Below are 22,088 nucleotides of genomic sequence, written 5' to 3' on the forward strand. Positions count from 1 at the left end.
AAGAAACATGTGTCGTTGTAGCAGCAAACAGTGTGTTAAGTGGATGCGTTGTACAGGGAGATGGCCACAGGCAGGAACACACACACACACACACACACACACACACACACACACACACACACACACACACACACACACACACACACACACACACAGAGACCTGTTTCTAGGCAGTTGTAGTTCCTTTGTACAGCCAGTGGACTCCAAGCCCCAGCTCGACATTTCCGAATGTAAACACCTTAAGGCATCCATAATGCACTGTGAACATTAAATATTGTTTGGTGTGGGAAATACTGCCCCCTACTGACAGGGTGGGGGGAGGGGTTGGCTTACGCCAACCTTCAACACCATTTCATCATTGCAATTAAATTCACAACCCATGCACACAAACTGTTGCTTCTTAATCAGCTCAAGTGATTTCTTCTTCCTGTCTCATTTCCTTCCTCTTCAGCTTCAAATTCAGCTTCGGCAGCAATTTATTGAAGTGTGGTTATCCACTGCCGTTTGAAGTGATGAGAGGAAATGAGGCAAGACAGGCATATTTGTCAGATGAGATGACAGATGGATCTGCGTTCAAAATGGCTTCACAAAGTCAAAACACATAAGGCCTGTGGTATTTTTTTTTTTGCATTGTTTAAAAAACAAAATTAAACAATATATCATTTGCAGACTCTTACTTTGCACTACGAGTCACAAAATAAATAGATCTCCCTCTTTTTTGTTTTACTTAAATACATGTTAATATTATATCTGATGCTCAAAAATACTTTTGTCTGAAGAGAAAGTCCTTCAAAAGTTAGAGACAAACCCGCTCACACATGCAGACAGCCCCTTCCACTGGTCCAGTGGTGTCAAATCCACAGGAGAAGAAGAAGAAAAAAAAAATACTGCAAAAGCAAAGGATTAATGGGTAAAGTCGAAAAGCAGGATTGCAGGCACCAATGAAGCCTGTGGAATCAAAGGTCAAAAAGAAAAGGAGGAATGAAGCAAGAAAACAGGAGAAGGAAAAATGGTAAGGAAAGTAGGGGAAGGAGCTGTTGCGAAGGCAGCAACTGAAGGGGTCTCAATAGCTAAGAGACAGCTGGACAGATGCTCTTGGTTTGACCCTCCATTCTCAATACTGATGAGTGAAGCTGTTCTCTACTGTGCCCTCAGGACCAGGCCTGGGCTCTGCGCTGGTCAAAATCAGCTATGAGCCGCTTGATGTGGGCCAGCTTGTTGTGCAGGTACTCGCAGCGCAGTTTCTCTTTGTGGTAGTTGGGGCTGTGCTATTTTATTTTATTTTATTTTTTAAAAAGGGGAAAAAAAAAAAAAGAAAATGTCAGTTCAGCTGCACTTGGTTTGATTTTTTAAAGTGCAGAACAAATTACACATTTTGTTCATCCTTAAAATAAAAGAAGTCAACCTGCTAATGCTCTGTTATTTTCTGACCAATCGTGGCATGCACTCTTCCTTACAGAGCACTTCAGATTATGAGACATTTAGGGCATCTTTCAAGAAACACTAAAAAGGTTAAAAGTTGTGATTAAAATGTTTAACTTTACTGTGGACATTTGTCCGTTTTGTTTCACTGACCACAATTCTAGTTTATCCGGATTTTACTCTGCATACTTCAGGCACTTTTGTTAAGAATTGGCAGATAGAGTTCGCTTCAGAAAGCTCTCCTTTGACACCTTGTTCATGAACAAACACAGCAAAAAGGAAACGGTGCACTGCACTAGCTAAACATGCCTGACATTCCTATACAAATCCATGAGGAGGTGCTTTGTCTTCCTGCTCAGAAGTTAAGTTATCTCAGCATGCCGTCATGACTTCAGCACTTTCTCACAGCTGCCATTCCTTACCGGTATTTGTGACCATTCATATTTAGCCTGCTTTAATACATTTTATAGCCATATTGAGTTGATTGGTATGCAAAAGAGGAGTCAAAGAAATAATCAGGCTCTAAACTCTAATAAGTTCACAGTTCCGAATGGTCTTAGGACAGAAAGAGCTTCTGCATATGTCCAATTATGTAATAATTTTTATGCACATGGAATATAAAGCAACAATACTGCACTAATATTTGAAGGATTTAATATTTAACGTTAATGCACCTTTTCACATCAGTTAAAACACTGTGTCATTTACACAGGTGTGCACATACCACCCTGCCACCAGTACATGTATGCGTAGTGTGTCTAATTCAGATCTTAAGAATGAGCGTGATTATGGAGTGTGACAACATTTTGGCCAAACTTAATGCAACAAACATTCAAAAAAGTAAAGACTTGGTTATAGAATTCACATTGTTTTTAGGTTATATCAGGGGAAAAGGCAGAAATGCACACAAAGACTTAAAATGATGACAGCCTGTGTAACTTACTTGTTTGATCTTTTTGTACTCTTTCACTATTTCTTCTTGCACCTTCTGTAAAGATGATTAAAGTCATTAGTTGTTCCCAATGGACGTCATGTATAAACATTACAAACACGTGTTCTTTCACTTTTTGTAGATAAATGAAATACTGACCCACCTACATTTACTTTAAGGAAATAAAAAACAAAAGCTTTGATAGCTGGGGACAAAAAGCAGGACCCTGAACCAAAGCACAGAATGAAACTATTAGCACTCTAAACAAATGTCTGTCGCCTGCTGGTTGCAGGTGTCTCTGGATTGAGGAGCAGCTGTGAAACTTTGACAACACTATTACTTTTTGTTGATTATGAATAAGCTGTCCATCATTACTGCCTCCTGTTTGTTTGACAGCAGTATACAAAGAGCCAGTTGTGAATGGTTAAAGGCCAAAGACTTCATTATATTCTGTCACAGCCAACAGGACCACAAATGTATAATAATGTAGAAAATGATTAAAACACACATTAAGAGAGAGAACAGCCTGTGTCACATTTCTATGATTGTGGTCTTTCTGCAGTCAATACCAGCATCATCGAAAATGTATCCAAGCAAAAAGTTTCAATATGACCTGATGCTCTTTGGTGCCAGGGGCCAACTTCCGACACTGGGCGTCCAACTGGGTAAAGCGGCGGGTGATGTTCTCCACGCGTCCGTGCAACAGGCGGTACTCGTCATACTCCGCATTGAAATCGTCCTTGTAGCTTTGCCGCTGGTCGAGGGACACCAATGCTGTGTACTTCCTGTAAACAAAGGAAAATTAGATCCATTTTAAAGTGGTGACAAAGTAAGTTTTAATTTGAAATTTCAATCCAGAAAGAGCTGTTACAGACAACACCAATACCAGTACTGGACTATGAACATGCTCTTTCCAAACTTTATTTATTCTGAATGCACCTTTGAAAAGGTCATGCCATTTATAGACATATGGGAAGTTCAACATCTGTTGCACTTCTCCATTTCAAATGTGCTACGGATAAGATATTCCCTGAACTCATTACCACTGATGTGGAAAGTACAAAACAGTCCTAGTACAGCAATGAACAAAGAATACTAGCATGCACACTGAAACACATCTGTGTTTACAGCAGCATTTCACGTGTCCTAATTCTTGTCTACTCTATTTCACTTGTGTTTGTTCAAAACATCCTCTTTTGCAATTGTTTCACAATTTGTGCTGAGAAAAGAGGAAATTAAAAAAGAAAAAAAAAAGCTGAAACCTGAGAGGTTAAAAGAAAAAAAAGACTGTTGATAATGGACCCTTTTAGAATTATAACAGTTACTTACAGGATATAGTCAGGTGTATCTACTTTGGATGAAAATTCAGTGGATTGGACTGGCCTCTCTTTGTCTGAAGAGTCTGAGGAGAGACAGCAATATGCAAGAATCTAAGTGCAGAATTTATAATGAACATTAAATATAAGCACCGCTGCTGTGATGGAAAACTGTCTAACAACAGGATTTTATTTTTAACCATCTTGTTCTGATGTAAAGAATATGAACAGGTCTCTTTTAGTTGATCCCTGATGTTTCAACAGTAATGTAAATGTTTGTTGCATGATGACATTAACCCACAGCACAGGATTTTTCATTCAATATAATCAGGACCGAAAGGTACTGATGGACAGACATGCACTGCTTTTATAGGAAAAGACAAACCCATTTTTCTCATAAAATCAGTGGTGCAGCTGCTGAAAAAGCAAAGGCTGCTGCAAAGAAATGGAAGCCTGTAATGTAAAGGTTGTTGTCCTGTTTTCTGAGTTAAAGTGACAACATAAATTTTCCAGAACTGCAGGTATCTGATTCAGTGGTCCATACAAGAGATTCAGAAACGCACCTTGATCTTTGTGAGAACTTTTGCTGATAAGTCTCCTGGTCTCTTCATCAGGGCTCTGCCTCTTCTTGGCTCTATGACTTTCTACAGCCTGCTCCACAACACCATGAGAACTACTGCCATCTCTTTCCTTTCGCTTCCCTTTCTCCCTTTCTCGATCCTTGTCTTTGTACTTTTTAGACTTCTTTTTAACCTTCTTACTGGTGATGCTGGACAAGGGAGGGCTAGAAATGACAGTGGAGGTAACTGTGAGTGAGGTGCAAGGCGGAGGGCTGGGGGATGGTCTGGGACCGGGGTTAGGATGCTGATAGCGATCCTGCAGGGATCTATTGGACGAAAAGGACTTGGGTGAAGGATCTCTGCAGGAGGAACTCTGGTCCACGGGCAGGTCCTGGGTGCCACAGCCCTCTGGGGTGCTTGGTGAGTTGGTGTTAGAAGCTGGGCTAGGCTGCTGGTGAGAGGGGGCAGGTGGGTGGGATGAGATGGGGAGATGAGTGGGAGGGCCTGAGGTGACATTGGAGGGTAGGGATGAGCGTTTAGAGCTGAGGCTGCCCTCGTCCTCAAGGCGATCCGAGGAGGATGCAGCTGGCCCTCGATTACTGAGGTGGGAGATGCGGGCTTTCTTCGGTGCCAAAGGATCAATGAAATCAAAGTCTGGCTGACGCTTCTGCCAAAAACCCCCCCCAACGAAACCAACCACAGAATTTAGTCTGAAAATCATATAACACCATGGGTTGAGCTTTAGAGAATTTTTGTTCAGGTACCTGAGGCGATGTGGGAGCGCTGTCTTTGGGAGAACCACTGGATGAGGTTGCAGTTATCTCATTAGGAAGACCTAATTTGCTATTGAAGAAAAGACAGAGTGTTATCAGTGGGGAACAGTCTAAGTGGCAAGAAAGGGCAACTTAGAGGGTAGCCTTCAACCATCATTACACTAAGACCTGCTAAAAATGTGGATTGGTCATATTCATGAGGCTTAATTTACATTTTTCCAATGCCACAACACAAGAAGGAGAAGAAATGGCTCTAAAACACAAATCTGTAGTGTAGCTAATGTCAAAATAAACCGTACCACAAGCTAGTCTAAACAGTGTCGATGTTTTCATAGAAGCTATAGCATGTACTGCAGGCTTATGCCACACACCAAGATAACAGAACAGTGTGTTTTCTTCACTCTCTCACGAGTTTCAGCGTTTCATTCGTTCTTTTGGAATCTGTGCTCATGTATGTAAAACCACTTCTGCTTAAAGTGTAAACAGTGTTAGCCCAATTACACACCATAAAGAACAAATGCTTTATCACTACAGGCAAGCAGGAGACCATTTAGGAGCATAATTGAGGCTATATTTTGGCACTTGCCATGTGACCGAATGACTGATGCTTCTATTCAAGCATGAGGATCTCTGCTCTGTATTTCACATCCTACCGTTCTGTACATTTCCTTTCAATATATCGACTGCTTTTAATTTAATCAAAGGCAACTCAAAATTAATCAGAATAAAAAGCTGAACTGGCTGCTTGTGTACCGAGTCAGGATCCGGTCAATCTGAGACTTCTCATCTTCTGAGTAACCAGGCCAGTCTCGCTGGACGTCACGGTATATGTAGTCCTTCAGAGAATATGCATTGTCTTTGGGATTCAGGTTTGCCACCTAATTTGCATAGAAACACACAGAGTTTCAAAGTTAAGTTGTGGCAGCAGGAATACTGGTATAGATACTTCGTACATCCTGTGCTGGCTAAACATCTGTGTATGTAAATACTGTTCAACGACTAACAGTCTCATTTCTCATGAATGAAGCATTAATAAAGTGAGCAGGATTTCATCAGGCAGATCTGCAAGCAACAATCTTGTTAGCCTTCATAAACAGACAAATCTGTTCAAACTCATGCATTTAAATCTCCTGTTGGGAAATACCTGCTGCAGGGCGGTCCCCAAAGAGTTGCGATCCTTCTGGTTGATACCGTCACGCTGCAAACGTGCTAGCACTTCCAGCTTCTTGTAGGGCCTGAGTGCCAGCAGATGAATGATGCGGTCTCTGAACGGCCGCTGCGATACAGGGTTATTGGAAAGGCACTTACGAATAGTGTTGGCTGGGTTGATGGGTGTGGAGCGTTTACGCTCTGGGACCACTTCTGGGGTGGATAGTGCAGGCTTACGGATATGTACTTGCTTTCCTGCAAAACAGAAGGAAAATGGAAAGTTACGACTTCTCTTCTCTGCAGACTGGCTCATCACAGATGATTCTTTTACGCCGACAGATAAGAACTTCTGATTAACATCTCTTATTAAAAGTGGGTGTCAATTGCATCTACATTACACATACATTAGGACTGATCCAATGATTATAATAGTGAGAGCTTAAAGAAATGGATCAGGGTTTCCACCAGTGTATTACAATCCTGGCAATGTGCTTAGGCTAAATGGATCTATGCCAGACCTATGGACTGGGGATGGGGATGTGTGTGTGTGTGTGTGTGTTGTGTGTGTGTGTGTGTGTGTGTGTGTGTGTATATTAATTTCATGGCTTTATTTTATGTGTATATTTATATTTATATATATATATATTTATATATTATATATATATATAATTATATATATATATATATATATATATATATATATATATATATATATATATATATATATATATATATATATATATGTTTTTTTTTTTTTTTTTTTTTTCTTTTTTTTTTTTTTTTACCGAGTTTTACAATTTATACCATAATACTCTTTTACCTGTGTTCACTAATGGATTACAGTAGGCTAAATCCTCCACTGCTGTATGTGAATGACATTAACCAGGATTTGGTCACCTACACATGGGTTGAACCTTTCTGAGAGGAAATCATGTGAGAGTGTCAATGGCATGTAGAAAGACCAAAGAAGCTGAGCTGCTCAAGTCAAACCTTATTTCAAACTGACATTAGGAACTGTAACCACAGAATATAAGAGACACAATGAGTGCTTTTGTTATGTCAGTGACATTCACGATTTCAGTTTTTGAAACCAGTGACAATATGGTCTGATGTTAATGCCATTTCCAGTGAAAGTGTATGTGGCAAGAAAACTGACCATACCAAACTACATAACTACACTAAGCAGCTTAGAGAACCCATTTTAAAGTGTTGAAGTTAAAGCCAGAGAAACCTTATTACTGAGCATTGTGCTTAATCATGGTGTCAACACTTCCCTGTATACTTCTTCATGGTCATTATGAAATTCTAAAGCTCTTTAAAAGATTAAGGTTAGGGAAAGGAAGAGAAAGCAAAAACTCCTCCCCTCCCTCCTCGTCAAAGAAAAGGAAAAAGACTCGCAAACAGTGACAGAGATCAGTGACAGATTCTAGCAGGCGTAATGCTTTTGCATCACATTTTTCTTCTTCAGAAAGAGATATTCTGTACAGACCATCTGTACATTTATTAAGAGTTACTGCTTTTAAATGCGACTGCAGAAGGCAGACAAAGATTAGGGAAAGTTAGAGGCTGCTATCTGAAACAAAAAGCCTGCGAAAACAAGAATCTAAAGGCCCCTGGCACATCTGTAAATATGATACTTACTTCAAACCAGGTGCTACAAACGACTGACCCACCCCCTTTTCTGTACATCATCTCGATTCCCAGTTTCTATGTGACAGTACATGCAAATATACAAATATATCCCCAGGGCTCAGAAAAAAAAAAAAAGAAAAAAAAAAAGGCTTTTAGACTACATCTACAGTAAATAGTGTACATTTTTAAATGCTTACTTGTATGTGTGAAAATAATGACATTTAAACCACAAACTGGGATTTGTAGCGATTTCTATAGTGAAATGGGACAGATATACTTTGCCCTCCTTTTCTTTTTTGGCAAGCAACAAAATTTCATCACAATTCAGATCAGGATAGTGATCAGAAAACTTAAAATAAATACAGAACAGGGCAACAGCTCTTTACCGTGGGTTATAGTGAAATTTAAAATACTTGATTACTGTAGAAGATGAAGACAACAAAGTTGTCTTCTTAAATTTGCTGCCACCCAGGCGCGGCCTGTGAATGCAGTCTGGTTACATTGCTCAGTATCAACTCTCTGTGATCAGTCAAACTATCTTTTAACGTTGCATAAGCCAAAGTATTTGAATTTTACGCATTCTTTTTTTGTTGTCAGACATCTGAAAAGCAGGGAATACCTAATGTAAGCCTAGATTAGCTGCATGTACCAGCAGTCATTCTAAACATGCAGGAAGTTTAAGAGCAACAGCTATCTGTATATAAAACACTGTAACAACTATACATCCCTCATGTGTAAGGAAAACATGAAGACATAATTTGTTGAAAAGATAAATGTTAAACACAATAAAACAAAAGTAAAACGTGTACTGTGTGGCAAGCTATGCATTACTAAAACAGCATTAGCTTTATCTGCCACCATTTGTCATTATCAGACAGACTCCTAATCTGGAAAAAACTGAGACGGCAAAATAGCTTAGTCAGTCGCAATAATGGCTTTGAATAGAGTTAGTCTGTCAGCTTTCACCTATTCAGGCTCTCAAAAGAGGCAGAGTTTGAAAAGAGAGAAGAGGGGTTGTAAAGCCATGGTGACATGTGGGATCCACACCGCCCTTTGACTGCGGCAGTGGGAAATAAGCGAGATTGTAGGAAGGGTCTTACCTCTGTACTGACCACCAGGCTTGATGACTTTGGTCCCACGTTCTCGTGTGTCCTCCACAGCCTGGGTCATGCGCTCCCGGGTCACCTGGTAGGAGTCATTGGTGGCACACACTGTGACCTTGTCGTGTACTGTCGCCAACAATGCCAGGTGTGAGGCCCCTGAGCTAGAGACAAAGAGGGAGTGTGGGGGAGAAATGTAATGCAAGAGAGGGATTACCTTCCAGCAACGTGTGGTAAGAAAGTAACAGTTGATTCAGCTGACCAGCGATTAACACTACCTCGACGCATACTGATGGATGCACTCGAAGCTTCCCTGAGGGTTGTCCTTGCCCACATTAGACAGATAGAATTCAAAATTGTGGAAGGCGTCTGAAGAAGAGTCACTCTTGGGAATCTTAATGCGCTGTCAAATAATTCACATACATATTAAGTATAACACAAACAGTATAACAGTGTATTCAGCAGTAGAGCTATAGAGGATGATGTGAACAATTTAAGAGTTACGAGGAAACAGGACAACCCAAGTTCTTATTATCTAATGGGAGGTGAGCCATGTCATTATGGAGTACATACATCATACAAAAATATATATGAACCAATTATTAACTTGATATTTTATCGTGAGGAACATCAGAGGAAAACACACATTAAAAAAAGAAAAAAAGAAATGATCTTGCTTTATAAACAATTCCGTTTGAATCATTAAAATCATTAAATTGGCCATTTTGTATTGAATTTATATTTTATTACAAGTGCTAAAATGAGTTAATGCCAGAAATTGTTAAGTGGTTTTACTGATTTTAGGATCAATGAATACAACTGGCAAGCTTATTTTTATCAGTTAATGCAAGACTCACAACCTAAAATACAACCAGGTTTTTTGTTTTCCTTGTTGGACTTACCCCTTGTAGTCCCTTGAACTGTATCGTTGGCCGCAGAGAAGGAACATTCTGCAAATAAGGGGAAACACACACATACTTTAACCCCTGAAACAAAAAATATATACAGACATAAATAAGCATTTAAAAAACAAAACAAAACAAAAAACAGAAAATAAAAGGCCTAGAATCTACACTACACTTTACTCCCAGTCCTCCTATAACACATGCTTCCATCATAATGCAGACAAATGCTGAACGCTTAACCACTTGCTCTGCATGTTTGTTTAAAGGCTACATTTAAAAACATGCTGCTAGGACTATAGCTGACAGCCAGCTGATATCTGACGAGCACGTGCCTTCTTTGTCTGTGGGAGAGCAAGTAACTAGGTCATAATCAGTATTCATGATGCAAAAGAGAAAAAATGAAGAGGCAGCACAGCAAAGATAATCCCTGTCAATCACGCAACTGGGAACTTGTTAACAGCGCTGTGTCTGATGCAGTGCTGCTGCTGATCTTCAGATTATTTCACCAATTAACCAACTGGTTGTTTGGTCAGTAAATTATCAGACAAATAGTGTGAAGCCTCACATTTCCAAAGCTCAAAGTGCTATATGGCACATCGGTCTGGCCAGAGCTATTTAAACAGTCACCCAATTATTGCAGCTTTCCTTGTATGGACAGCTTGCATGTTTTTTTCTGAAGCCATGGGTGATTTGCAGCATATAATGCTCAGCGAGCCACTTAAAGAGAGAGAAAGAGAGAGAGAGAGGCGCTATATAAATGAAATGATATGTTTTGACACTAAAAACAAACCACATAATTTACTTGAAATAAGAAGTAATAAGAGTGGCTGCTCTTCAGCGGTATACAATAAACTGGGAGAAGCACATGACTCCCAGTTTCTTCACCCGGCTTAAGTACACAGAAGAACCAGTCAGCTAGACTTGTGAACTAGTCTGAGTGGGAGGTATGCGCATTTTATTAACAACAGATTCTCCACGTTGCTGAGTCTTCCTAAAGCGACTCAAGAAGTAGGTGACTGGATAAAATGGGCACTTTTTTTTTTTTAAACATTGAAATAAATATGTCATTGTTGTAAAAGCTGTGCTACTCCAAGCCATACTCCCTCCTCCCCCCACTCGCACCGTTCTGATCACATTTCACATCACCACAGAAAGACAAAGATAGCCGGCTTCCAGAGTTCGATGACTGGGTTAGCTACAGCACACATTACCGAGAGGGAGAGAGAAACAAAAAGCAGGCAGTTTTTGGCTGCTCAGTCAGCAAGAGATTGCAGGCTGCTGTTCAGTGCAGAGAACAGACCAACATTACCACATCCAATAAGGTTGTAGCACGGGCTGTCACAAAAGAATTCCCTCAACTAAGTGATAACGCAGCCTGCTAGCTGTCACAAAACCGTGTGAATAATCATTTTGGATTTTGCTTTATATCCACATTTTATAAACACATATTTGCAAGAGGAATTCTCATGGGGCTGACAATAAGCCAAAGCTTATCATACAAGAATGTATACAATGTGTGGCTGGCAGACGGACAGGTAAATGTAGAGCTGGGAGATATAAGATTTTTTCATATCACGATATGTTTTTTTCATTTCAGGCGATAACGATATCTATCACGATATAAGCCAAATAACTATATTTGTAAGATTTAAATGTGCCGTTGCTCACAAGTAAAATGTGAAATAATCAGCAGCTTGTTTTTATTTAAATATTTATTTCCCATAATAAGTTCAACAGGGTAGATGTACTTAAGGAACATGAGACTTTTTCAGATAAATAAAGGCAAATATTGCAAACTACACAAAAGGCAGCCGCTAAAGCGTTTAAGTTTCAAAATAGAACAAACGAAACAGACTAAATTGTCAATTCCACTTAGAAACAAAATATTAATTCTAAAAATAAATCTTAGTTTGTTTTACAGAAGAACAGACAAAACTGACTAACTTTTGTCAATATCAAATAAACTGAGAACTAAAAGGAAATTCTCAATCTCTCCTTGTTGTATAGCTGAGCTTTTCAAACAGTTTTAACAGTTACTTTAGTCTGACAAAAGCCGAATGACGAATTAGCGCTTCCAGTCAGAGACTGAGGCTACGTCCACACGTACACGGGTATTTTTGAAAACGGAGATTTTCCGTTTTCGTTTTAAAAAATAATCCCGTCCACACATAAAGGGAGAAATGAAGGAAAACGCTGCTATGAACATGCCAAAGCAGCAGGTGGCGCTAGATTCCTAACCGTGCAGAAATGTTGGCCAATCAGAAGTCTAGAAGCCTCGGTGGGAAAAAGTAAACAAAGCTGGGGCATAGAAGCAGAACCGAGTCGTATGTGTGGAGGGACAGTAACTGTGTGTATATGTAAGCATTTAAACACTGCAGAGAGTAGAATTAACAGTAACAGTATTGTAGAAATTCATTTCACCGAAACAATAACGTGGCGCACAGTGTGACGTCAAAAAATGCGCACACCTTTGACGCTGCGTTTTCTCCGTTTTTCTAGTCCACACGTAAATGCAAAAACGGAGTTTTCAAAAATCTTCGTTTTCAGTGACCAAAAACGCCGTTTACGTGTGGACGAAAGGTGCAAACGCATAGAAAAATCTGCGTTTTCAAAAATACCCGGGTACGTGTGGACGTAGCGCATGCACCAGTTTATTGTATTTCCAGACTTGCTTTCGGCACAATTTACAGTGCACGCTACTCTGTTTTTTGTCAGACTTGAAATAGTGTTCAATTACTTGAAAAAAGTAATCAGTAACTAATTACTGATTACTTCCCCAAAAAGTAATCCCGTTACTTTACTGATTACTTATTTTCAAAAGTAATTAATTACTTAGTTACTTTTTAAAAACACGATTTACAACCTGGAAAGCGATAGATCTTTCAGCCCAATTCTACTTTTTCTCATAATCCATCATACAAAATGTAATCAAATGGAAAAGTCTCTTTTTTTAACTTGTTTTATTAGTTTTAATCTTTTAACTTTATGCATCAAGCAAAAATTTAATTATATGCAACATTCTCTGACTTGAAAAATTAGTTTAACATTTAAACCTATTTTCTGCACATTCCAGCACATAAAATAAAATATTTTTTGTGTTTACACTCACTCTTTCAAATAGATGCAAGTAAAACACAGCAGAAAATAAATAAAGTCAAAGACTCAGCGGTCCTGTTGCTCTATTTTCACCTGTAAAGCAGGACTGCGGTAGGCGGAGGTTTACCCTGGTGCAGGTGTGCCGCGGTCAGTTGAAGAATCCGCGACTTTCTCTGTGAGTTTCCCATTACGTCGTTGCGCACTCGGTGCTTGCTTGGAAGTTTAGGGGTTTTTTTCGCTGTAAAAAGAAGTTTTCTTCCCACGCACAATGGACGCTAATGTTTTTGTCACTTTTTATGGAATCAAACTCAAAGTAAGGTCAGTACTTCCACGCTTTAAACGCTGCACGCTCATACTCTCTCCCAAATCGATATGTGATCCATTGTTGATCTGCACACAGCTGTTGTCACAACGTCGCACTCGCTTACGTCACTGTCTGAGACATTCTCGCAAAAAAAAAAATTCACGGTTTAGTAAGTAACGCAGCGTTCCTACGGGAAAGTAACGGTAATCTAATTACCGTTTTTGCAATAGTAATCCCTTACTTTACTCGTTACTTGAAAAAAGTAATCAGATTACAGTAACGCGTTACTGCCCATCTCTGCTTGAAATAGCCGAAATACCTTCACACTACGGAACTTCTATGGCTCTTCCGTTCGACAATCTCTCTGGCATTGGAACCATCATCTGTAAGTGTATATGCAATAAAATGATAAAGTCTCAGAAACCTCAGCACACTAGCCTACTAGCAAGCTATAATGTATCATCCCTGAGTGGAGACCTAGACCTGGCCAGTGTGTTACGTAACAGCGTTGTTGTTGGAAGAGAAAAGTCAGGTAACCTGGCTTTAGGCCTCCTTATTCAAGACTGCAGAGGTTCAGATTAGTCCACCTGCATTCACCTCAACAAGATTACACCATTCGTACGGTTCAAGATTAACAAGTTATATTTAATCGGCACAGGCATGCAGTGATCCAGAGCAAACAGTAGTTTTAAAAGCACTACTTTGTGTTACAGCACACTGGCTTGAATTAGTTCAGAAAGAGTATGGTAATACATTACATTAATGCAAAAAGAAAGAAAAAAGAAAAGGACAAAAATAAGCTGTTCTTCTTGCTTTCCTTTCATTTTTTTAAGGTCTTGTATTAGACATATTTATAAATGCTGGCTCATTCTTCTCAGTGAAGCTTGATGCCAACTAGAAAAATATATATATATTAAATGAATTAAGAAAGAGAAAGAAAGAAACTCAATAAATAAATATTTGTCCTATGAAAACCTTGGAGATGCTTGCTCAGTTGTATCTCTAGCTAGTGTTGGACTGCAACAGATTATAACAAAGTTAAACAGTTAAAAAAGGGCGAGCCTGACTAGGAGCTCCATATCCCTGCCAGGTTTTTGTTAGGTTTTGCCAGCTGGCTAAATCTAAACATATGGCAAGCTAACCAGTCATCGACAAAAACGGCACGAACCTGTGATCAAAGTTAGATTATCACTCATTTATTGCTATGTTTCCATTCCTGCTCTTAATATATAACGTCGAAAAAAATTTAATATTTTAATGTTAAAACGCTATGCTCATGAAGCTTGTCTAGTGTATTCGTCGATATGAGCCTACCACTTTCCTAATTTGGTAAGCAACATTAGTTTGGCAAGAAAAAAAATGGACTAGGTTGGTCAGCACAACATAATAACGTAGAGCTAGCGTTAGCTAATCAGCGTCCAGCTCAACCAACAGGTTTTTACGTTAAATCATATTTGTCAGTTCGTAAAACCTGGCTAGAATATAAGACCAATGTCTCATTTATCTTCTGCCGTTGATTACTTTCACGACACCCAACTAATGTGATCAAAAAACCCAGCTGAAACTCGCTCTGTCAACAGCTTAGCTAACTTTGTAGCTTTTAGCTATGCGTGGCAGTTGGGACTTCCTAGCTGATCCGAGCAGTGTCAGTTTGAGTCCTTATTCTTGAAATACACGGCGTTTTACTCACCGTACAGTTTTGGTAGGTCTCTATCGCCCTCAGTGCTGTCTCGGTTAACTTTACATGTAATACAGTGACTCTTTCTGCGCTTTGTTGGCCACAATTTAATCCGTATCTCCCATCCACGGAGAGCGCCGCCATCTTTACCAGCCCTCCACCATCGTCCCTCTGAAGGCTGGAGCATTTAGCAGTCCAAACTCACTGTTCGCACTCTGACGGGGAGGGATTACGCTTACTGCCCTCAGGACTCACACCTCTGTATGTCTTCACTTGTCAGCTTGCTATTTTTTCCTTCTTCAACTTTTACCACAGCGACTTTTAAGTACGTCATAAAGATATATGTTTTTTTAAGACTTTTGGGCATTAATAATATATTAAGTATTTCTTCTATAACTTAGATATGATTAGCAGCCTAATTCACAGCTGTATCTTGCTATGTGTTTAATAAAACGAGACTGCAGGAGTTACTTATTACTATAAGAGGAGAAATTACTAGTTAGTAGTTCCCCTTCTGTGTAAGCCAATAACCTCTTTCAGCTGCGCATTCTTCCTCTGCCTGCTGTGTTTTGCTGACACGGTGAAACTGATTCTAACCTGCCGAAACTGTGAAAGGTAGCTGCTGGAGCAACATACAGTCTACAACAAGTACCTTTCCTTTCAAATAAGTTTTTTACAACTGTTATCCTGAATTTCAGTTACTTTTGGACCTCTCTGAACTATAAACACCCATACTGGCCTATAGCTTGATAGTATTTTATATGGTGCCTTTAATGATATGGCATATAAGATAACATCAGCACAAGTTTTCACCCCCCTGTAAGCTGGACGACTATCTCCCAGTGTCAGTCCCCTGGAATGGTGATTATTGGCTTAGCCCCAGGCAGGGTGGGGAAAGGCTTGTGTGAATCAAGCAGATTATCATGGCTCTTTACCCCACCCTTCCCCTTGAGTAGTTACACACACTTGCATGCATGCCCACACACAAACACACACATGCACAAACATATTGAGAACTTATACATCAGCGCACTGACAAAGTAACTCTTTTCATTTCTCTAGAAAACATATGCACATATAAAGTTTATTTAAACATGATTTCAACAGTGTGCTCATTAATACCACTGACTGTAAGCTACCTTTATCTGCTTGACAATAGTGAAACACAACCCTGGCTGGGAGGAAAGCTGTACTTCATAAGCATTACATAACCTGTTCTGTGGCTTCTCTTGGATCAAATACATGCAAATATGAAGTGTGAGGTCGTTTCAACTCAAGTCGTGCTCTACTTTATCTGATTGGTTGCCTGGTGTGCAAACAATTAAACAAAGATAGGACTCCTTGATTTTAAAGCTTCTGTGTTTACAGAGGTGTCAAGTGTCGCCTGGTAGAAGCTTAGGAATACCTAAAAATTACACACCCATTGTTTTCAGGTTAAACATTAAACACGTGATGCTTAAGTTTGTTACCTGGAGCACAAAAACAGTTTAAACTGAGCTGAGTGTTGATATTAATGAATGCATGATTTGACCAGTCAGGCTTCAGTTTTGATGCCAGAGGTTTTAGTGAGTGGAGTCTGAAGAGTGATGAAGATGCACTTATTCTACTTAGATCAAAGGGTTTACATTTAGAGGTATGATTCCTCAGCCTTTGAATACTCCTTCTTACATGTTCTTTTACTATATCAATAATGAAGAAAACTCCATCCAGCATGTTAACACACATTAAACTCCACAGAGTTTTCATATACATTAATGTGAACGAGAAGTATCAGCTTCTGTCATGCTGTTGTGTCTGTGGTTATATTTTAAGAAGTAGTGCAATATTGTTAGTGCTTGGAACTATTTATCACACTTTCTATAAACACTGCCAATAGTGTGGACAAGTGTTTTCTTTAAAAAGCTGCATATAAAAGTATCAACCGCTTTTGTTGCAGAGAAGCAAATTGATCACATAAACTGCAAGCTTGTTCATTCTCCAGCTGCTGGTTAGTGTGATGCTCTTCGACATCATGTATAACTTGCCTCGGCCTGTTGGAATATCATTTCAACAAAATGAAGTATTTCTCCACCTGGAGACCTAAGCTGTTAAAGCTCTAATTTTTATATGTGAAAGATTTTGTTGCACCATCATCACCGGTGTTCTCCAACACTTTAACTTACTTCTTCAGTGAACTGTTGAGACTAATAGGCAGGCAGAGGTACAGTGCCTCACAGCAACATCCTGGACTGGATTTTATCCAGATGCTTCAAGATTTCTCCTTTAGCACAGACACGTGTAGGTGGGGTGAGCTGTAGGCTTCAAACGGCCTCTTGGTTTCACATGTCTGTTTATGTGGATACAATGTGGATACCAAATCACACATGTCAATTATTTAGCTGTATTATTTATTTATTTAGTCTTTAAATAAATAAATAATATTTATTTATTTATTTAATAAGGGCAGACGTGGCTACAACTGTAGCTTGCCTCCACCAGTGTGTGAATGTGAGAATGAATGAATAATGGAATTGTACAGCGCTTTGAGGTTCTCGAAAAGTGCTCTGTAAATGCAATCCATTATTATTATTATTTATGCACACTTCCCAGGCTATCCCTGCAATAAAAATGTGCAGGAATGGTATACAGCAAGAGTAACCTCATACTTCACCATTAAGCCACTCACCAAAGTCATTTTAGAGATAACTGATCAAAGCCTGTTTTACATTGAAATAAGGGAAGCCAAAGAAATTCAAGCCACTGATGACTCTTTAACATTTCAACAGGTAATTTTGCATTTGTGTATAGCCCACTCAAGGAAGTATATGAGTTTGAACCCTATTCTATATAATAAGAATTGAAGGAATCACCCTTGTCCTATTCATCCAGCACAACAGATTTATCTGTCAGCAAAGTAAGATTTGATATTCAGATTAATATCTTCTCACATCACTGATTTCTGTGTTGTCTCTTTTTTGCTTTAGGTTATGCTGCTCCTGGAAATATGCTCTCTTTGACCACCACTAAACCTGCTTTAACCTGCTTTGCATAGTGGAATGAAAAAGGGGCACTGATCATGGATCAGACTGACAGAATAAAGGTAAACTAAGCAACATACCCTTTATACTGTTGGTAACAAAGGTTTTCAAAGCAGGTGTTCAAAGCAAGGGAGTGGTTTCACAGGCTGATCTATAGTTCTGGTGACTCATGATCTAATTAAAGAAATACAGATTCATAAAATCCATGTCTTTTCCCCTTTTTATAGCCAAAGAAGAAATAGGTTTCCATTGTAACAGCCACAGTGATAGTGGCTTCAAAAAAGATAAAAAAAATACTCAAGATGTTTTTTTTTCTCAGTACATCAATTTGACTACTTAGATGTAAGGCACAGTCAGTCTGTCTTAGTGAAACTAGCCCCAGATGTTGAGGAACTCTGCACACGGAAATCACTTTGTGTTCTGTGCATTTGTCGATATGTGAAAGCAGGGTGTTATGAGACAGAAAGTCCACTGAGTAATTCTGTTCCAATTTGAATACCAGTAATGAGTCAAAAAACATGCAGGTAGCAAGCCGTGATGGCTTGTATTGCAGGATTATTTGAAATCCACCTTCAACTTCACTCCACGTGGCGGTCTGGCCCCGAGGACAGATTCTGTTGGCAGTGAGAAGAAAACATCTGCTGCTGTTTAAGCCTCCCATTAAAACACAGCACACATGGAAAAGAAAGCAAAGTGAGAATGTGGGTGTATGTTTGTGCGCGTGTGTGTGTGTGTGTGTGTGTGTGTGTGTGTGTGTGTGTGTGTGTGTGTGTGTATGAGAGAGAGCGAGAAAGGCCAAGGCACAGACAACACAAAACAACCACCATCAGGTCGTTTGAGTTTGCTTTTTACTCCAAGTCATAAAACAGCTTATAGTGGAAACTATTCAGTACATCCTGAAACATTTTCAAAAACATTTACTCTGACAAAGCTCAAATTTAGACACGTGCAATCTGGGCAGACAGCATCCTGTTGCGTCCATTTTCAGCCACCTGGTCTTTAAAAACCTTGAAACAGCAGCTCTTCTAGTTAATGATTGGCCACTGTGGGGAAAAGAGTGCACTTACTCTGTTGACTCTTATCGCTGCTGACCACAAAGCCAATGGAGCAGTATCTCTGAGGCTGACATTAATGGAGTAGACAGGACTTTCCTTTTAAAGAGACAGGTCAATTTCTTTTTGTCTGCTCTGGCAGAGATAGGAGGTGCAGGGGATCGTTCCCCCAAATGGATCTTTAATTCAGTGCAGATTGCGCAGTTTGCTCTGGTGTGATTGCAGGCTGCATTTATTGGCCTATAGAACAAACAGTTAAATGGAAATTGTGACGTTAACTGCAGTATGTGCCCCTCCGTTATCTTTTCTTTCCATCATCTGTCCTGTCATAACAGCACAGTCAGATATAACAATAGAAACAGTCCTCTGTGTAGATTTATGGGTCTTTTTTTTCATTAAAAAAAAAAAATCAACATTTGTGTTCTTCTCTCTGCTTATCATTATAAGACTCACATTGCCTTCCCAAGGACAGCAGCCTATGTACAGGCACTTGAGCAGACAGGTCAGAATCCCACCAGCTGTACTCTGGGGACAGCACGCAGGTCGGCCTCTGGTCAATCAGGTATCGGTTCAGGTAGCTCTCCTCTAGGCCCCTGGCTGTTATCCCATCAGCGTGGTCCTGAAGAATGAGCAAAGAACAAGCGCGAGCAAGTTTGTACATCTCAGATACCGCCCCGCCGTAAAACTCAGAGGTGTAGTAAAAGTCTCCTTCATCCTCCTCCACGTAAGCTGATGAGCCTTCATCATCCTCATAAGGGAAAGCATTTCTTGGCATCCCATAGAGTTCTGGGTGCAGTGTAGCCACCAGGTCTCCAAGGATTTCCGCTCTAACAGGAGCAACAAACTCCTGGTCAACATCAGCACAGAAGATGTAATCAGTCTCACTGTCAATTGATTTTTGGATGGCATCACCAAGAAGGGTCATTCGACGATGAGCCAGCCTTTCCCACCCGGGCACCTCGACAGTAGGAACCACCTTCATCTCTCGTTCAGGCCCCAGCTTGACGGGAGGATCCAGAGAGCGGGGATTATCTGTGAGGATGTAGTATGTGACTACTTGACCAGGAAGAAAGTAGGTTTCAGCCGAGTACAGGAAACGCCTGATGAACTGGGCATAAGTCCCCACCACCAAGACCAGCAGACCTATGCGCATTTCCCGTTGTGCAAATTTAGCCCTGCACGATGCCGAGTGGCGGCTGTCACCCCACACCAAGGGAGCACCCCATGGTGTCTCTGCAGGAGTCTGCGATTCTGCTCCCTTGAGCACCTCCATGTCTGTCACTTTTCTCCCCCTGTCCATTTCCAAGGGATGAAATATAGGGTGAGCTGGGTGCACTCTGGCAGCAGCTCTGCTGCCATGAAGGTAGTCTGAGGAGGAAACACCAGACGCTTATTTGTGCAGTGCAAACTGATCTTATATACTTCTACTTTGCAACTTGTACTATGCGCAAAATATTTAGAGGAGATGATTCATAGCAATCTGTCCCAAGTGAAGCCAAAAGCAAAAAAATAAATATTTTTCTGTGGAAATTAATTAAAAGCGTGTGTTTTACTGAGCACATGACTCAGCTGAGGTTTTTTACTGTGTACTCTTCTAGGTGTATGCAGTGACACAAAGGGGTAGAGCAGAACACATTATTCTGTACACTTACATATGATAAGAGACAGGAGAAAACAGCACAGGACTAGTTGTATTCTGCTCACTCTGATTGGTCCTGCTTGAAAGGCAAACACACAGATGCAAAGAAAGACTGACATTACATGGGACTGCACGAGATAAAACTAACATTTTTTTGTATCGCATGATAGGTTTAAAAAACTGCAAGTTTTTTATGTCTGCTCTTCTTTCTGCTTGATTCAATGTGAGTCTCTTCATCTTAAAAGTAATCCAGTTTTAGCGTACATAAATACAGCACAAATCAATCAGGCGTAAACAACCAGATTTGACATCAGTCGAAGAGGTGGAGCAGTGGTCATAGATATTGCACTAACCTGATGACGCCTTGCAGAAAGGGAACAGTGCCATACTGTGACCTGCTGGTTCCCGAAGGCACTATTTTTCTGCTCCTCTGTTTGTGTTTCTCTGTTGCTCACTCTGTCTCTTCCTGGAAATCTACTGTTTAACTCACTGTTTTTCCACCAGGATTTTTTTTCGGGGTCAGTTTTCCCACATCTTTCCTATGGTTTGTATTTTTCTCTCGCTGCGTTTATAATATTTTCCTCTCCCTTTTCTTCACATACCTTTCTTCATCTCCCCCCTCTCACATTCTTCTTCAGGCTTTTTGCAGTATTCACTTCTGGAGAAAAACCAAAGTAGCCAGATGTGAAGGGAAAAGAGGGAAATGGGAGGAGATGAGGGGAGGAGAGTAAGACATAACAGTTTTTGTTTGTGTGGCCGAGGTAGTTTGTCGTTGCTGTACCGTCAGTAAGACATAACAGGGCAAGAAAACCATTAACAGGTAGTGTTACACCCACTCTTCTTTCCTTCTTCCCCTCTGTTTAGACAGTACAGGATACTCAAAATAGAAGGACAACTTCCTCAAATTCATTTTTAAATCTCAAGATTTGCACAGATAAGTCATACAGCAGGCATCAGGCATTTTTTCCTTATCCTTTCTCCTGCTGCTCCACAAGGTGGCACTATTCAATATCAAATCCTGTGACAGAAGCTGCTCTAACTGCTTGTTGCATTGTTGCAACAAGTATCATACAATAAGACAAAACATTGTCACTCTCACATTATAAAGTAACTGAAGCAAATATTTGAATGTTTATGGGTTTAATGCATGTTTATGAGGTTTAAAACACATCTGGACAGTGTACATATGCAGCTCAGTGGCCCCATTTCAGTGCAAATTAACAAAATAGAACTTATTAGGACAATTAGTACTTCTATTTAATTTAAAAGAAATTGTAGATTTTAGACAGACAGTGCATGGAAATCTCATTTCCTTCAGATTTTCTATTCTCAGCAAGTTGTAATTTCATAGTGAGGTGTCAATGCAGGGCTTTGGTCCCTACACTGAGATATGATCACTTATAAGTTCAGGATCACAGAAGACTAAGCAACACTACACTAATTTATTTTAGTTATTTATTTTCTGGGTATCATAAATGCCTCTACCAGTTTTTAATGTAAAAGCTGCTTATGCA

At 39.9% G+C, this 22,088-nt stretch overlaps 2 protein-coding genes across 4 annotated transcripts; both read right to left on the reverse strand.

The window, feature by feature from the left end:
- Window positions 1-91: 91 nt before the first annotated feature.
- On the reverse strand, window positions 92-15,125 carry ell2 (elongation factor for RNA polymerase II 2). The gene is made up of 12 exons (XM_005918668.3): window positions 14,879-15,125; window positions 9,786-9,833; window positions 9,162-9,286; window positions 8,884-9,047; window positions 6,147-6,406; window positions 5,756-5,880; window positions 4,994-5,072; window positions 4,233-4,896; window positions 3,683-3,755; window positions 2,967-3,138; window positions 2,366-2,410; window positions 92-1,268 (listed from the first exon to the last, which is right to left on the reverse strand). Exons 1-12 carry the CDS (start codon window positions 15,008-15,010, stop codon window positions 1,152-1,154), a joined length of 2,004 nt encoding a protein of 667 aa, XP_005918730.1. The 5' UTR covers window positions 15,011-15,125; the 3' UTR covers window positions 92-1,151.
- Window positions 15,126-18,714: 3,589 nt separating this feature from the next.
- Window positions 18,715-21,265, reverse strand: LOC102311945 (globoside alpha-1,3-N-acetylgalactosaminyltransferase 1). 3 transcript variants are annotated; one of them, XM_005918666.3, is made up of 3 exons: window positions 20,928-21,265; window positions 20,588-20,653; window positions 18,715-20,303 (listed from the first exon to the last, which is right to left on the reverse strand). In XM_005918666.3, the coding sequence occupies exons 1-3, from the start codon at window positions 20,959-20,961 to the stop codon at window positions 19,345-19,347; spliced, it is 1,059 nt and encodes a 352-aa protein (XP_005918728.1). In that variant the 5' UTR covers window positions 20,962-21,265; the 3' UTR covers window positions 18,715-19,344. The 3 variants fall into 3 exon arrangements, with proteins under 3 accessions (XP_005918728.1, XP_042075348.1, XP_005918729.1); XM_042219414.1 differs by having other exon boundaries at window positions 21,177-21,263; XM_005918667.3 differs by having other exon boundaries at window positions 20,588-20,650; window positions 20,928-21,263.
- Window positions 21,266-22,088: the final 823 nt, after the last annotated feature.

Source organism: Haplochromis burtoni, unplaced genomic scaffold, assembly GCF_018398535.1.
Source record: "Haplochromis burtoni strain Fernald_Lab_line unplaced genomic scaffold, NCSU_Asbu1 Contig_32, whole genome shotgun sequence".
Taxonomy (NCBI): domain Eukaryota; kingdom Metazoa; phylum Chordata; class Actinopteri; order Cichliformes; family Cichlidae; genus Haplochromis; species Haplochromis burtoni.

What these genes read in the sequence shown, in the direction of transcription:
- ell2 (XM_005918668.3), bottom strand. Translation starts at nt 15,010, where the DNA reads ATGGCGGCGCTCTCCGTGGATGGGAGATACGGATTAAATTGTGGCCAA. An exon ending in AAGTTCTCACAAAGATCAAG is followed by an intron (nt 3,756 to 4,232) that starts GTGCGTTTCTGA and finishes GTCTCTCCTCAG; the next exon opens with ACTCTTCAGACAAAGAGAGG. An exon ending in CTGGCACCAAAGAGCATCAG is followed by an intron (nt 2,411 to 2,966) that starts GTCATATTGAAA and finishes TCATCTTTACAG; the next exon opens with AAGGTGCAAGAAGAAATAGT.
- LOC102311945 (XM_005918666.3), bottom strand. Translation starts at nt 20,961, where the DNA reads ATGGCACTGTTCCCTTTCTGCAAGGCGTCATCAG. An exon ending in TTTCTGCAAGGCGTCATCAG is followed by an intron (nt 20,654 to 20,927) that starts GTTAGTGCAATA and finishes TTGCCTTTCAAG; the next exon opens with CAGGACCAATCAGAGTGAGC. An exon ending in TCTCCTGTCTCTTATCATAT is followed by an intron (nt 20,304 to 20,587) that starts GTAAGTGTACAG and finishes TTTCCTCCTCAG; the next exon opens with ACTACCTTCATGGCAGCAGA.